This window comes from Dreissena polymorpha, chromosome 1 (genome assembly GCF_020536995.1).
Source record: "Dreissena polymorpha isolate Duluth1 chromosome 1, UMN_Dpol_1.0, whole genome shotgun sequence".
Lineage (NCBI taxonomy): Eukaryota > Metazoa > Mollusca > Bivalvia > Myida > Dreissenidae > Dreissena > Dreissena polymorpha.
Window position 1 is genome coordinate 173,753,496 of NC_068355.1, and position 18,078 is coordinate 173,771,573.

The 18,078-nt window shown below is 33.6% G+C and overlaps 2 protein-coding genes across 5 annotated transcripts in view; both read right to left on the reverse strand.

The window, feature by feature from the left end:
• Window positions 1-18,078, reverse strand: part of LOC127861904 (golgin subfamily A member 6-like protein 22) — a 146,943-nt gene that overhangs the window by 69,466 nt on the left and 59,399 nt on the right. The window lies entirely within an intron of this gene.
• Window positions 4,256-18,078, reverse strand: part of LOC127861894 (uncharacterized) — a 122,833-nt gene continuing 109,010 nt past the window's right edge. The window contains exon 2 of the mRNA XM_052400623.1: window positions 4,256-9,825. Within this exon, the coding sequence (XP_052256583.1) occupies window positions 4,800-9,503 (4,704 nt within the window). The 5' untranslated portion in view covers window positions 9,504-9,825 and the 3' untranslated portion in view covers window positions 4,256-4,799. The remainder of the gene's footprint in view (window positions 9,826-18,078) is intronic.

Below are 18,078 nucleotides of genomic sequence, written 5' to 3' on the forward strand. Positions count from 1 at the left end.
GATCAAACCAATACAGTAACAAGGGGATATAGCCAATGAGGTGAATAGGCATGAGACCACTGAGGTAACAATTCAACAAAACTGCTGAGGTAACTATGGTATGAGACCATTGTGATTAAAATGATCTGAGACTGTATGCACGCATCATCTCAGTAAAAACATCATATTGAAGTATTTTTACATATACATATTTAAAAGAAGTAAACATTGCTAAAGCCATGACTATTTTATTACTTCTAACACAGAAAACATTTCATGTTATAAAGAACAATTATCTGACATTGTACCACTTAAGAACAACTTACATACAGATTTATCCTAGGCCTTTAATGAATACCTGCTAGCTGAAATTCAAAGGGGCAGCAAATATGCAAAATTTTCTTAGTGGCTGACATTCTACTTGAAATTCATATCATATGTATATTGTAACAAGAGATGTGTTCGTCAGAAACACAATGCCCCCTATTGCGCCGCTCTGATTTTTTTTTTTTTTTTTTTTACCTTTGACCTTGAAGGATGACCTTGACCTTGAACTTCCACCACTCAAAATGTGCAGCTTCATGAGAACTCCGCTTTCAATTATTATTTTTTTCACCTTTGACCTTGAAGGATGGCCTTGAACTTGAAGGATGACCTTGACCTTGAACTTCCACCACTCAAAATGTGCAGCTTCATGATAACGCGGCTTTGAAATTATTATTTTTTGACCTTTGACCATGAAGGATGACCTTGACCTTGAAGGATGACCTTGACCTTGAAATTCCACCACTCAAAATGTGCAGCTTCATGAGAACGCCGCTTTGAATTTTATAATTTTTTTACCTTTGACCTTGAAGGATGACCTTGACCTTGAACTTCCACCACTCAAAATGTGCAGCTTCACGAGATACACATGCATGCCAAATATCAAGTTGCTATCTTCAATATTGAAAAAGTTATGGCCAATGTTAAAGTTTTCGAACGGACAGACGCCATATATTTGACTTTTGACCTTGAAGGATGACCTTGACCTTCACCTTTCACCACTCAAAATGTTTAGCTCCATGAGATACACATGCATGCCAAATATCAAGTTGCTATCTTCAGTAGTGAAAAAGTTATGGCCAATGTTAAAGTTTTTTTCGGATGGACGGACAGACTGACATACACACATACACACATACTGACATACTGACTGACAGACAGTTCAACTGCTATATACCACCCTACCAGGGGCATAAAAATGGCCCTTCAAGGTAATATGGGCATATTTATGCATGTTATACCAGTGATTTTTTAAGGCTAATTTTGGACCGAAATCTGGTCCTATTCCTGTGCTGGAAAGTTGTTGTTTTTTCACTTTAATGACTTTAAAATGTCATTGTCAGTAACATGCTTTATCTGGACAAAATTGCCTGAATATTGACAAAATATGTCTAGGCTAGAGGCAGCTTTGTTGTCTTTTATTTTCATCTTCATTGAAAGTATTTGATGGCAAAACAAATTAACATTTGCAGCATTCATATTTATAAAACAAAGGAAAATATAAACATGTACAAATGCTTATCAAAAATATGAGTCACGTTCTGAAACAACAGGGCATAATGCATGTGCATAAAGTGTCGTCCCAAATAAGCCTGTGAAGTCCACACAGGCTTGAATCAGGGACAACACTTTCCGCTTTTATGGTATTTTTAGTTTAAAGAAAGTCTCTTCTACACGAAAATCTAGTTAAGGTGGAAAGTGTCGTCACTGATTAGCCTTTACGGACTGCACAGGCTAATCTGGGACATCGCTTTACGCACATGCATTATGCCCAGTTTTGTCAGAATGCGACTCATATAATAGTTCACCTATCATCTTCAAATTCCCCATCTGACAGTGCACATATAACGTATGACATTAAGGGTACCAAGTTTCATTAATGATAATACTGAATGAAGAATGTGATTATTAAGTTTTGTCAAAAAACAAGACTAAATAAGAGCAGTGGTCTGGAAAAAAATAGGCTTAACCCTTTGCATGCTGGGAAATTTGTTGTCTGCTAAAATGTCGTCTGCTGAATTGTTAAAATTAGCACGTTCTGTGGCGTCTCATCTGGATCCGAACTGTTTGCAAAGGCCTTTAAAATTCGGTTCCAGCGCTGAAAGGGTTAATGAATGTGGGTAAAGTGTCATCCTATATCAGCCTGTGCAGTCCACAAGCTAACTAGGGACAACACTTTCTGCTTACTCTGAAATTTAGTTTAGAATAGACATCTTTTAAATGAAAAGTTCCTTAAAAGCTGAAAGTATTCATAAAGCCCAGTCATACTAAAACCCTATTATGAAGAAAAAAAGTGTCTGGTTGTGCTGTAAAAGCTGCGCAGCTTTTTTTTCGCGTGTCTTATTTAAATTCAGTATTGGGCAGAAAAACCTACATGCTGTATCATTCAGTTAATGCATGGCAGTAAAGCCTACATGCTGTGTCATTCAGTTAATGAATGTAAGGTTTGCAATTAGCGATAACATTTGGTTCTTGTTCACATGTTGGTAAAGTCTGTCTTTGTTGTCCATGTTGCAGTGTAATTGACACTGTCTGAAGCTTATTTAGCAATTGAGAGATTCATAAGATTTCAATCTGTAGTCAAAGAGCACTTGAAAAATAACTGTCATATAACTGTCATAAGCCAAAAGGAATTTTTTTGCAGGAAACAGACCTTATTTTTCAATAAGCCCAACAGTGTAAACTATATGTGCCTGATGGCACTTTGCAAACCTTGTAGCAAAACAACCCATTTCATTTTGATTTTGAGTTGTTGATCAGACATTTAGGCATGATAAAGCATTCTCATCCCAGCCTATGATTCATGAACTGTTCATACACTGTTCATGAACAGTTCACAAAGTTCATAAAAAATTCATTAATTATTAACAATCGTAACACCTCTGCACATCATGATCAAAAAATGATTCGTTTAAAATTATTGTCTAAATGTTTATAAATAGTGTCCTTGATGACCACCCTTATTATTATTTTTTTTATAGTTTTAGCTATTTATTTTAGCTCTATTGCATAGAAAGCATGAGACTTATTTGAACACTCTCGAGTCCGTTTCCTGGGACTAGAACCAGTTCTTGGTGTCTGTGAAATCTAAAGAATCCTCCCACAATGGGGATCGAACCACTAACCTCCAGATCGCTTTGGCGGACAACATATCTACTACACCACTGCGACTCTTAAGGAAGTCTGCAAGGAAAAAATTATTTCAATGGTGTCGCAATGCATTGTCCTTCTTAAAAGGCTTGTCCATTTGCATACATGGATTGCAATTTATTGTAATTATGATCTTTTGCATAACTCAACTGAGATGTAAAACTAAAATAAAGTTAAACATGATAAAACAGCTAACAGTTCAAAATGACATGAATATGAGAACTGTTTTAACTGCACAGGTCAATTTAATTGAAACAAAGAACCAATCAGATTATACTGGTAAATTAAATTGGAATGGGAAAGAAAAGTACTTGAATATTACTGCCAATAAGATTGTATTGGTCCATATCAACAATTTTACTTTTTCCAAAACTTCTTCATTGTTTTACTAGTATAGCTTGGTAAGATTTACCTCCTGCACATAAACTCAATTAACATAAATGAGATCAGATTCTGTCACTGTGTTCATGCTCAGTTTTAATGTCCATGTTTTGTTAATGTGAGATTAATTTTGGTGAACTCTATAAAAAAATAAATGTATTTCTTAACCCTTTGCATGCTGGGAAATTTGTCGTCTGCTAAAATGTCGTCTGCTGAATTTGTAAAATAAGCATTTTCTTCATTTTTTTCAAAGAATACTATCAGAATAGCAAACAGTTTGGATCCTGATGAGACGCCACGTTCTGTGGCGTCTCATCTGGATCCAAACTGTTTGCAAAGGCCTTTAAAATTCGGTTCCCGCACTGAAAGTGTTAAAGTAATATAAATACTCAAAATCAAAGAATATTTTGTATGATATTTCTAAATAATTAAGTGTACACATAAAAAATCGCTAGATGTGGTATGTTAACATAGATTTAAAGGTACACAAAACGCTTGTTTTTATTTTTGTGTCCATTCCATTTTAATTTTCCGCAATGATATCTATTCATACGACACACGAACACTCACTTGGTACAAGAAGTGTTTGATATATTGTTCCGCAAAAAAAAACAACAAGAAGAGCATTTTGTATCTTGTTTATCTTGTTTCAAGACCACATCTAGTGTTGGAATTTTGGCTATTGCTATAAGGAACTTTTATTTTTTTTATGTGTTTACTTTATTTTTTCGTAATTTTGTACGAAATATTTGTTGATTTTGAGGGTTTATTGGTTTTAAATGGATAACAAATTACAAATTTTGTTTACGTTTAAAATAATTTTACTGACAACAAAACATAACAATGGTAAATGGGAACACATAACAGCAATAATAGGAACTTTGTAAAAATGAGCATATACCGGTACCATCAACAAAAGTTATGATTTTATAATTATTAACAAATATAACAAAATTGTATACAATGTTTCTTCAACATTCACTTTTTCCAGTCTCTGATTCCAGAGCAGTCAAACATGCCCTGCAATCATCATGATAAATAATTCCTTTCAGTTTACAGACTGTTTGGATTTATAAATAATGCCTTTCAGTTTACAGACTGTTTGGATTGATAAATAATGCCTTTCGCTTTACAGACTGTATGGATTGATAAATAATGCCTTTCGCTTTACAGACTGTATGGATTGATAAATAATGCCTTTCGGTTTACAGACTGTATGGATTTTCAATGAATGATGACAGTTATCACATGCATGTGCTTCCATTTAAGTATGCCTCCATTTGTGCAGTTTCATGATCCAGAATGTCATAATTTTCATCCATCAAAAATCTTTCATGGGAGTTTCCAGGGACAGGATTGCACTCTAGCACATCATCTTCCATGTCAGTCACATTTCCATACCTGTTTGTACCACAATGACCAGACATTTTGTACAATCTTTCAATCTCTTCAAACGTTTTTTTAGTTTCCGCATCTGATAAAAGATCAGTTTCAGGTTCCTTTTCATATTCACTTTCCTCATCAATCTGTTGAAACATGTCGAAATCATCGACACTTTTTACCAATCTGTGTTCATTTAATGAATCCCAATATTCATAGGGCCTGGATTTCAATTGTCTTTTATCTACTTCGTATTCATGTTTTGTACCAGATAAAACAAAGATTTTTTCTTTTTCTGCCTGACTTTCACCAGTTCCATATTGAAACCCATCAAAAGATTTAGACACTATCCAAACAGATTTTTCATTTGTATTTGAATGCAGCTTTGGTGTGATTGACTTGTGTGAGGATTGACCAGTCTGCTCATTTGATGAAACATTAAAAGATGGTGATTTGTCCTCATTTCGACACAAATGTTTATATTTGTCAAAAGAATGAACACATGGTGTAGACATTTCTAGATTATCACTTTCATTATTAGCATTCTCTTTTACTGATGATTTGTCTATGTCCATTGAACTATAGTTAGTCTGGACAAGTGGCTCATTTCCATAATCAACTGTATCTGTATCTATGGATACTTTGAGTTTGGTAAACATGTGGTAACAGTCGTTCTCTTCACTGAATCTGTAACCAAGTTCCGACTGTGAGACTGGTTTCGGTGCTTTGGAAACATGTTCTGCTGGAGTTCTCATCAGAGATATTGACTCTGTGTTATTATTTTGTTCACAGTGGTTTAAAGCATCAACAATATTTATTGCAAGTTTATGCTCAGGTTTGACAGACACTACTTGAGCTATTTTGGTTTTCAGAGATGCCGATTCCACATACTCCTGTTCTCCATCTTGGACTAAAATATTTTCAATGTTCAAGTCTTGTACAGATCCAATATTCATTTCACTTCCTTCCTCTTCTGTGTTTTTACTTCTCTGGAAAGTACGTTTCCTGGTAATCACCTTTTCATTATCCAAAACCGTGGTTGGCGTTTGATAACCAATTCCATTCACATTTGAATTGTGCTCAGTCTCAACGTAAAAAAGATTGCTTTGCTTTTCTTCAAAACCAAACATGTTCTTGAACTTTGCAGTTTCAGTTCTCTTTATTTCATCCTTACTGTCAGAGCCATATGTGGGCAAAGATTTATTTAGTCCTTCATTTTTCGAACCTTTCTCTACCCATGCTCGAGGTGTTTGAACTGGTAAATACTCATCACATTCAAATGTTGACATTTCATTCCCTGTCTCTCTATGGGCACTGTCTTGAACAGTTTCTAATGGATATGTATTTGAATACATATTTTTGCTGTCTGCTTGAATCTGTTGGCAACCTATGAAGGATAATTGACTTTGCAAAATATCATTATCTTTGTAAAAGTTTTCCTCACATTCAATCAATTTATGAACATCTTCTGATTCAGCATTTTCAAAGTCTATTCTACTGACAGATAATGATTTTATCCTAATATACTGCATGCGCACCTCAGAATTATTGGCACCATAATCCATGTGTGGTTCCTCACACTCATTCTCTGACTGTGCATCTAGAAACACTTTATAGTCCCCATCATCATGCTGTGTAGCTTCTGTGGTCTCAGAATTTTCTTTATACTGTTGGTCAAATGCTTTTTCCCATCCATCACAACTGGGCTTTTCATTAATTTTAACATTAAGATTCTGCTTTCTTACATCAGAAGTATTAATATCCATTTGAAATTCTGACCTATAGACAGGTTGAGTAACATACAAATTTACTTCTGACCTAAATTTTTTCTCAGTTTGAATACAGGAATGGGACATCTGGCGTACTGTTGAGTAGTTTTTGTTAAAGCACAAACAACTTTCTAATTGCCCATATTGTATGTCCTGCAAAATCAAATCAAGTAAGTTAACAGCTCTGTGTCTTAAAAGTTCAAATCTTGTGGTGTCAGTCTGACAGATTTGATCAAGTGTTTGTTTGCCTTCATGTGTCATATCATTGTGTGACATGACATGATCTTTAATTAAATGGCTAACATTCCTTTTAACTTGGAGATTTTCAATATTGTCTTCATAATGTCTGCAGTCTGGGCAGTTTTCAGAAGTCATAGGTACAGGACTGTTTGACTGCACAGGGGGCATGTGGTGCAGGATTTCTTCAAGGAGATCAGCAATATTTGGAAATGTAATTATTGGAGGTAGATCTTCTAATTGGGACTGGTTTGTTCTAGAATCATGTTTGATTTCCTGTTTTACAACAGGCTGTGCAATATTTCCAAAAGTAACATTTGTAGGCTGACCTTCTCGACTATTGGTCAGATGTCTTTTTAATTGTAAACATTTAGGAGCATTTGAGTGTTTGTTTGTTTTTAGAAGTTTCTTGGCAAACGGATTGAAACTGAAAGAATTATTTTCACCTGCTGGCACAGATTTTTCTCTGCCTTCTGAGCTTATGTCACTTGTTTTTTCTAAAGATTCAGATTCTTTTTTTCCATTAGCATCACAGTCCTTTGTATTGTCAAGGTGAACTGCTTCTATTACAGTGATGGGGGACATCATATTGGGAGAATATACAGAAGATGTTGGTGACAATAACTTTTCATCTCTAGCTCTAGCAGATAAATGACTTTTAACATCTACTCTCTCCATAAACAAATCATCAGTCTCATTTGTTGGTGAAACAGAATCAATTTTTTGTACATTAATCACGTATGCAAGTTTTGAATTTTTTTCTTTGGGGCTAAATATTTCATCAATTTCAAGACTATATTTTGATTGATTCTCTTCTCCCAACTCATTGACAGTAATTGGGGAACTTGGTCGACTAATTGAACCTTTTCTTTCATTACTCAAACTTCTCATTGGAGTTATACATAGAATTTCATTGGCACTCTTCAGTTCATCATCACTATACTTTTGGGACACAACTATACTAGGTATGCCAAGTTCTTGCATATCTTTTTCACCATCATCTGAATAAACGGTGTTGAATTCGTTATTACCTTCATGTTCAACAGAACATTGCAGCAAGTTTCCATGTATGGTATTAAATACACTGCTTTTTCTACTATCGCTTGAAAAAGAATCACTTCCAGCTGTTGAAATAATCATCTCTCTTTGTATCACTTGAGAGTTGTTCTGCTTTTTGAGTGAGGTTTCTGAATATCTCTTTTCGACTGAAGGTGTTCTTGACCTTCTTCTTTCTTCGTCTTCTTCGTTTAGTGTCTCAAGGAATATTGGCAGAGACTTTTGATGATTTGCAGCAAACACAGACCGCCTTTCACTACGATCTTTGTAGATGGGCATTTCCTTAGTCTGTAGTATGCGTCTCAGCTTATCAAATGAATTTTCTTTCTGCAGAGGGAGGGGCCCAACTTTTGACAGAATTTCCTCATCCACTTCATTGTGTTCAAGGTTTGAATAATCAAAGCTGTTTCTTGAAGAAATCTTGGTCATTAGGGAGTTTGAGCGTCTAATTGTTCTATTTTGTAACTTTTGATAGCCTTTTTGTGCATCAACTTGAGCATGAATATTTTCCAAAGATCTTGTCATAGCCGGTGTGTTGTAGCCAGACTGGTGGGCACTTACACTTGGAGGCAGGTCAATGTCATCTTCATAATAAGAACTGTAGAAAGTGGAAGGCATATTTGGTAAAGGCATCTGTGGATGAACCATTGTACGAAAGTATTCCTCTTGCTGATTGATATAAACCTTCTCAAACCAACTTTTCATGAATCGTTCAGGAAGAATGGCTGATGCTTCACTGAAGCTCAAGTCAGCAAACACAGTTTCAGGATTTGGTTTGTGGCCCATGGCTGCAATTGTTGATTGGTAGTTGTACATGCCATAGTTCTGAAAAGCAGTCTGCGGTTCCAAAGGGTATCGATGTGTGCAAGCTGAATTTGTAGCCATAAATGGAAATGGCCCAGGCTTTCTGTTCATATATGGGAAAGGATTAAACTTCTGTCTAACGTCAGCACTTTCTACACTGCCAGAACGGGTTGAATCAAAGGCAGAGCTTTCAGCAAAAGACATGTCATTCAAGCTGGATGTCATAGAGGTAAGTGAACTGCTTGAATCTTTGGTTTTGAGCGATTTGTGCCTGTGGTTTAAGGCCATATACTGGTTCATAAGGCCAACTGAATATATTGAATCCTGGGACTGAAGTGATCGTGATGAAGAAGACATAGAATCTTTGTCTTCCTTTCTTTTCAGTGCTTTGTCTGACTTCTTGTTGAAAGTAACTTTTACATAAGGATATTGGTCTTCTTCATCTTCATCTTGAATGATAAGATCTCTTCGTCTCTTCTCTTTTTTTTTATTACCTGCTGAATCTACTTCTTTTTTACTCACATATGGTACTTTGCTGTCAAAAGCAGATCTTCTTTTGCCCATAGAAACGTTATTATCAAAAGGTTTTGTCTGAGAAAAGCAATGATCTTTTCCAGTCTGGAAATTTCTTGACCTTGTGTCAGCAGTACTTGCAGAAATTGAGGAAGAGGAATCAAACATTGATTCATTAGTACTGATCATGCCCCCAGAATTGCTACTTGATGATGCACGAAATTCTGAAATCGCAGATCTACTGTTTGACAATTTTGTTACTTGCTTCTGTAAGGGCCTACTAACAGATGAAATATTTGGGGCTGTTGAGGTAATAATGTCATTAAATACTTCAAAGTTAAATTTTTTAGGTTTTGGGTCCTGCTTTTTGTTGTCGCTCGAACTGTAGGAGGACAGTGAGTGGGTTGATCTTGACAGGCTCTCCTCCAGGGATTCAGACTTGCGCAGCTTGTTTGCTGGAGGCCAAAAGTTGTCCCACTCACTAACTCTCTTCCCAGCAAAGAATCTTTCTCTGAAAGAATGGAAAGCATTTCAGCATTTCAGCAATTCAGCTATAAACCTAATAACAAACAACTTAAGGGAGTTCATATACTTTCTTTTTTATTTCCAAGAATAACAAATGATTGAAATCTAAAATTAGAACAAATTCCTGAGTGCGAATTTATAACACAAATAGATAAGCAACTTCAGCATCTTTTGTTAGAACAACACTTTCACTTTGCAAGAGATTCCTATCATAGGCAATAAATTGGGCCCATATATTTTCTTTGTGTTTTGTAAATCAATCAATACTAAATGGTCGCCACATTTTGTAGTAAATTGTTGTCATTTGTCCCTATTTTAATAAAATAAAGTTTGTATCGTTATTCCCATATTAATTTACAAATAATAATGTGAATTATATTGTTACATTGTTAATTTTTTCATTACTTTATTATTAAATTGAGAAAAAAAACAATAATACCATAAAATATACAAATTTTAATGATGATATTAATTTCTTTCTCAACCATTTGATCTGTTTCTACTAACAAATTCAATAACTTCAATCTCACACAAGATCAATGTATTAAATTTATATTTCTGACATGAAGGTTTTGTTTTCATTAACGTTTTCAGTTTCCTTGGCAACTGTTTCAATAATGGCATATAATGTGATATTTGATCATTTTCAGTGCCAATAACTACAAGAGCTGTCAGAAGACAGTGCGCTCGACTTTTCGAGTGCTTGACAGTTTAACGTAAGCAATCATGGGGTATATGTTCATATTCAATAAGGTGTAGGTAATATAGTCATATTCTAACTGGAAGAGGACCATAATTGAAACATAATGATTGCTTATGTTTTAATGAACTGTTACATTATAGATGATTCTGAGTTCAGGTATATTTTCCACAATCTATTGAACATTTGTAAAGACATAAAACAAACTATTAAGATTATATTTCAAGTTTTATAGCAATAGATTGGGTGGGATGGTTGGACAGTCTTTCAAAAAATATAATAATAAAATTAAATATTTAATGTTTAATGCTTTAAAAAAAATCTTTTTGTGTGTGGGGGTGGGGGTAGAGAGGGGGGAACCATGTGGGGTGTGGTCATTTATTAGATGATATTTAAAAAATATGAAATAAAAAGGGAAACAAAATATTTATTTTCATTTTTTGGGAGGGGGATTCTGGGGTGGGGCGTGGGGGATGGTTTGGGTGAAGTCCATTGTGGTATGTCAGGTAAGTGTTCATTTGTCAAAGTATGAATCAAATCTGATCCTAAATAAGGAAGTTATGGCAATTTAAGCACAATTATTTATTTAACCTTGAGATTCAAGGTCATTCAATGGTCAAATTCAAATTGCCAGGTATAGTACCCTCATAATAGTAAGAAAGTATTTGAAGTTTGAAAGCAATAGCCTTGATACTTTAGAAGTAAAGTGCATCTTAACACAAAATTTAACAAAATATTCAAAGTAATTAAGTAAAAAAAAGGGCATAATTCCATCACAATGCCAACCAGAGTTATGCAACTTGTTCAGTACAATCCCCTTATGATAGTTAGTGAGTGTTCCAAGTCTGAAAGCAATAGTTATGATACTTTAGGAGTAAAATGGACCAAAACACAAAACTTAACCTAATTTTCAATTTTCTAAGTATAAAAGGGGCCATCATTCTGTCGTAATGCCTGTCAGAGTTACATAACTTTGCCTGCACAGTTACCTTATGATAGTTAGTAAGTGTTGCAAGCATGAAAGCAATAGCTTTAACACTTTAGGAATAAAGTGCACCTAAACACAAAACTTAAACAAATTTTCAATTTTCTAAGTATAAAAAGGGGCATAACTCTAAAAATAATGCTGACAGAGTAATGCACCTTGACCTACACAATTGTGTTGTTGCCATAAAAAAGTATACCAAGTTTGATTTAATTATCTTTGATAGTGTTAAAGTTATTTGACTTTATAAAAAACTTTAACCAACACTGAAGCCGACGCCGGGGCGAGTTGTATAGCTTTCATTTTTCTTCGAAAATCAAGCTAAAAATGCTTTCTGATAAAAAGGATTTTACCCTATTAAATTGTTTGTATTATATTAATAAACTTCTGTTAAGCTTTATATTACACTTTTGCCAATTTAGCTGTAATTTTTATTTTTGTGTTCTATGTGCTTTGTTTAATGTGTGGTCTGTGATACATTTGTGAATGTTCTCCTTTGTAATACGGATATTAAAAGCACTACAGCTTAAAGCTAGGAAAGTGATATGTAAAACATAGTAAAAACAACTGGGATAATTCATACACGTCTTATGTAATAAATAGAGGATATTTGCTGGATTCGGTGGATTATCGATTTTAATTCACGAGTGATCATAGAAAATATATGTTTTCTGTGATCACGAGTGAATTAAAATCGATATTCCATCGAATCCAACAAATTTTCTTTTTATTTTATGCTTTTTTCACAGTTTATATACATTGTTAAAGAGTTTAACTAAAGAATCTTGCTGGAATAATGACTACATTTCGTCCAAAAAATGACGTCATTTCGCAGTAAACAGTGAAAATTATCGACAATTTTCACTTATAATTTTCAGTTTGAAACAGTGAAATTATCAGTTTTAATTCACTGATATTTCTCTATAAACCACCGGAAAGCATTAAATAAGTGGTTGTAAAAATATAGCAGAACATTTTTCTTTTCTTTGTTCCTATTGTTAACTGCTAAATTTTACTGCATGAGAGTGACAGCAAGTTGTTAAATACCTGTGAATGAATAAACTACAACACTTTGTAATCAATTATGTTCAAAAGAAGCCGAAAAAATACACAGATACCATTGCACTGTAAATATCAATGAAAACACTCAACAATACATAGAGTATAAGTAATATGTTATCAATCTTAGCCAATACTTGTACATTTATATTACCCATCCATTTTATCCAAGGCGACTTTTCAGTTAAATATCAAAAACATGAATCCATTTTCCTATAACATCTGTTTTCAACAATAATCACACCAGATTTTAGTTAGGACTGAATAAGAATAATAAAAAGTATCATCTGATTCTTTCCCTATTTCCATGATAAAACATATGGTGTTACGTTCACAGTAATTGTTGTTTCTTAGCAACAATACCAGGCTTCAGGTCTACATACAATTATTGGTGGCGTATGGCCTCATTAGGTAGTTATATGTATACCTGGATAAGATTCCTTTTTTATACAGGAATTACATATAAAATAAAAAATTTGCATTTGGATGATATTGGATTAATATGCAGTGGGGAAGCAGTTCAGAAAAGAAATACAAAGTATTTAGTTCTCAACATCTAGACAATTATATGAGTCGTGTTCTGAGAAAACTGGGCATAATGCATGTGTGTAAAGTGTCATCCCAGATTAAATCAGGGACAACACTTTCCGCCTAAACTTGATTTTCAGTAAGCAGGGACTTCCTTGAAACTAAAAATTCCATAAAAGCGAAAATTGTTGTCCCTGATTGGCCTTTGCGGACGACACTTCACGCACATGCATTAAGCCCAGTTTTCTCAGAACAAGGCTCATATCATTATTGAAAAAAAATCTCTAAATGTGACACAATTCAAACATTATCTTAGTTCACATGGATTATTATTATTTATTTATTTTACAAAAGAAATAATGGCCTCAACATTTTGCACAGTTTTAAAGACTGCAAATAGCAATAGCAAACAAGAATGAATAGGTACAAACAAATTTAATTTCAATAACAATATTTCTTTTGTATGACACACTACAACAATATAAGCTATGATTTTGCCCTTTAACAACCAGTTATGCTTTTGAGTTAATTCTACGGAATATTGACAGGAAAAAGTTGCAATAAGATCTAAAGGCATGCTCACTTTCTATTGATCTACACATATGTATTGTTATTTCTATGGAAACAGTGTTCTTAACTTCTGAATTTCCCATTTCTGATAAAATTGAAAATAGTTAGAACATTGGGAATCTATATACCATAAATGCATTTCATTCAAAAAAATTATTTTCATACTCTCAACAAAAATATGATACTTGATAGGGTAAAACATGAAATGTAGCTGAATAAAATACCATAAGATTCAATTGCAAAACATTTTTTAAGCAAATACATAGAGGATATTTGTTGGATTCGGTGGATTATCGATTTTAATTCACAAGTGATCATAGAAAATTGGTGAAAATATATATTTTTAATGATCACGAGTGAATTAAAATCAATATTCCACCGAATCCAACAAACTTTCCTTCTTTTCATTTTATGCCTATTTTCACCGTTTATATACATTGTTTAAGAGTTTAACTAAAGAATTTCGCTGGGATAATGACGTCATTTCTTCAAGAAAATGACGTCATTTCACAGTAAACAATGACAATTATCGATAATTTTCACTGATAATTTTCACTGTTTGAAACAGTGAAATTACCAGTTTTAACTCACTGATATTTCTCTATAAACCACCGGAAAGCATAAAATAAAATAAATAAACAAGAGGGTCTGAAAGGCCCAAAGTCGCTCACCTGAGTTAACAAGATATAATTGGGACAAATTTTCTGACCAAGTTTCATGAAGATCAGAAAATAAATGTGGCCTCTAGAGTGTTAACAAGGTTTTACTATAGCCATATAAGGAAAAATGCCCCGCCCCCTGGCAGCAATGTTTTTCAACCAACCGGCATCATTTTTGAACTCGTCCAAGATATTATCGGGATGAATCTTCTGACCAAGTTTCATGAAAATCGGACAGTAAATGTTGCCTCTAGAGTGTTAACAAGATTTTAATATAGCCATATAAGGAAAAATGCCCCGCCCCTTGGAAGCCATGTTTTTCAAGCAAATGTTACCATTTTCAAACTCATCCAAGATATCATTGAGACCAATCCTCTGACCAAATTTCATAAAGATTTGACAATAAATGTGGCCTCTAGAGTGTTAACAAGGCAAATGTTGACGCCGCACGACGGGCGACGGACAAAAGGCGATCACAAAAGCTCACCATGAGCACGTTGTGCTAAGGTGAGCTAAAAACAAAACAAAATTGCTCATACAAAATATACTGATTAATATTTTGATTTTCATTGTTATAACTTTATTATTTTTAATTTACTTATTTTTTATAATTTCACAGATTTTGATTGTGTTGCTGTTGCTGCTGCTTATGAAGATGGCACTCATGATGATTTTGCTATTGCTGTTGCTGCTGCGGCTGTTGATGTTGATTATTATTATTGTTGTTGTTGATGTTGTTGTTATTTTTATTATTATTAATAGCCAATTATTATTATTGATGGCATTAATATAACATTTTCCGGTAACTCATTTTTACAAATGTATCATAGTCAAGTTAAAGTTCTTATAAGCCTCATGCAAATGAGGTATTCAATTTACAAATAATAACACACACACAACTTTTTTTGTAAAAACAAAATGAAACAATAAACACCTTACTTACCTTTAGCAAATTTAAAAATTGACACTATATCCACTGCACATCCACAGATATCATCAATGAGTCTATGACTGCAAATTGCCATACGAGTTGACTTCAATCTTCCTAGTAGAGGACTTTATGAAGATTTATTGTTCATAATCAGGATTCTGCAAGTTGCGCTATATTCAAAGTTAATATCATTACATGAGAGACATAGACAGGGAAGTTCGCATGACAACTGAAATTGTGGTTCTCATGAAAACAAGACTTTCTCTTACGATTCTCAACATGACCTTTAAATGAATGAGCCAATATTGAATAAGAATGGTAACTTGATGAGACTTTTTTAATATATGCAATAATTTATAATGAATGCATAACAAGACTGAAAACTGCATATACATTAATACATACCCGGTAATCAAGGGTGATTACTAAGAATGGCAATCAATATTGGAGGTCCTGGTTCACCAAAATATATAAAATATGGCATTTTATTTCATTTTTAAAATTTAAAATGGTATCAGTTCTATAACAAGTAGGAATGTACATGTTTTTTAAAATATTTTTTATGTTTTAAAGTTCTTGGTGCAATGGTAATAGGTAGTTTGCAGAATGCTGGGTCAATTATTAATTTGATTTTGTCCAAGGTCATCACTAAGTACCAAATTGTCATTTTTTAAGAATGTAATGCTTTTTATTGTAAAGTTTGTTTTTTGATGACTGCTTTACGGTAGACTTATGCGAACATGCATCGATTTTTTCATTTAGAATGAAGTCTTCTGCATTGTTTGACACCAGAATTGTGCAAATCGGTTGAAAATTGATGGAGTAGTGAGCTTCGGATATTGGCTGGACCTGCCTAAATCAGCAATTCAAGTGTCTAAGTCACATACCTTGTTATATATAATTATATAATTTAAAAAAAAAAAAAATCTACAAACTTTTTTTGTCGTGGGAGATAGTAGCTAATGCCGAATGCCTGTGCAGCAAACCTATCTCAGAAAGTGGACAAAAAATAAAATCAGAATATTGACTGTTTGTGATATTTTGCTAAGATAATGAATATTTTAAGATGACAACCCACAACTTTATCATTTTAAATAGCATTGTAATAACAAAAAAATAATTCAGGAGTTGTTAAATGAATTCTCAATTTCTGCATTGTAATAGGAGACTTTTCATTTGACCATGTTTAAATTGAAATAGTGTTTGCATTATTGATAAACCCTAGCATTTATTTTCAGATTATAACTCAAAATCTTTTTTTTTTCCATACAAAATTGGACTGCACAAAATATTATTTGTTTAATTTGATGATATGTATAAAAGTTGTTTTTGCCAAACAAATGGCTTAGTTAAGTTTATTCATTTTAAGGCATATAAGCTTTAAACCTGTCATGTCTTCTCCCACCATTTCTGCCACATTTAATAGTAAAATACATTTGTATGAGAAATAAATGTTGTTCTGACATATATTCATGGCAGTCTAGCCAAGGTATTGTTCAATAACCTAAACACAATACATGTATGACAGGTAATTACAGGCTCACAACATCAATGTTGGCAAGGTTGAGATGTGTCAATGATCTGTACATTGACGTCATTTTTAGCTCGGCTGTTTTCGGAGAAAACCCGAGGTATTGTCATAGCCAGCTCGTCGTCCGCCGTCTGCAGTAGGCGTTGTGCTCAAACCTTAACATTGGCTCTACAATCAAAGTGCTTCCACCTACAACTTTGAAACTTCATATGTAGATGCACCTTGATGAGTTCTACACGCCACACCCATTTTTGGGTCACTAGGTCAAAGGACAAGGTCACTGTGACCTCTAAATTTTTTTTATTTGTTTTAAATTTCTGACAATCTTTCGCAGCCGAGTGTGGCACCCGTTATGCGGTGCTCTTGTTCACATTTCTCTTTACTTTACATAAGACAAGTTAACCATTTATTCTTATGAAATTGTTTGGTGGATCCACCACCCTTCTTTTTTCTAGGAAACTTAAAAATACATATTCCTCCAAACCTGACAACACTTCCATCCAACACACATAAATACTTTCATACACATTTAAATTATGTACTCATTTGATAATAGACCATTACCTTAAGGTACTGATCACTATACCCTGGTACATTTGTTGGCAGTGAAAGTAGTGATAAAAACAATTTTAGACCAAACAACACCGGACAATCAGCACCCTGTGTTTTTTTCCATTTCCTGACTAATGGCACCTCTTAAATTTGTCAACCAGAAAAATTGGCACCTGATTAAATTTTCCACCAGCACAATTGGCACCTAAACTTATACCTAAAAGCAATCTTTTAAAGAAGGCATTGATTAAGCCTGTCAACTTTTTGTTGGACTGAAATGACTGATTACCGTAATTAATTTAAGTTTTCAGCCATTGTAAAATAAGTGTATTTGTTTTATTTCCAAAAAGTTAAATATAAAAAATATTTAAGAACTACAGGTGTCGAAAAATTTAATGACACAAAATTACGGTGTCAGAAAATTAAGAGACAGACTCTAAACATTATGCATAGAAAATCCAATGTGTAATATGTACTGTGAATAGCCTGAATGGTATCAATGGCTTATATCATCTGTGTGTAAAGCACCACGCAGTAAAGTATATATTACTTTATATATGTTTGCACTTGATTTGTAATATATGTAAATATTTACTTTTAAACAGAAAATTACTTTATTTAGGCTGTACTTTTACCAACAGGTTGAAAGATGAGTATTTTATTTACCAAAGTTCTTATACTTGTAATTAATGCAAGGTAAAAGTAATAACAATCTGCACACTAA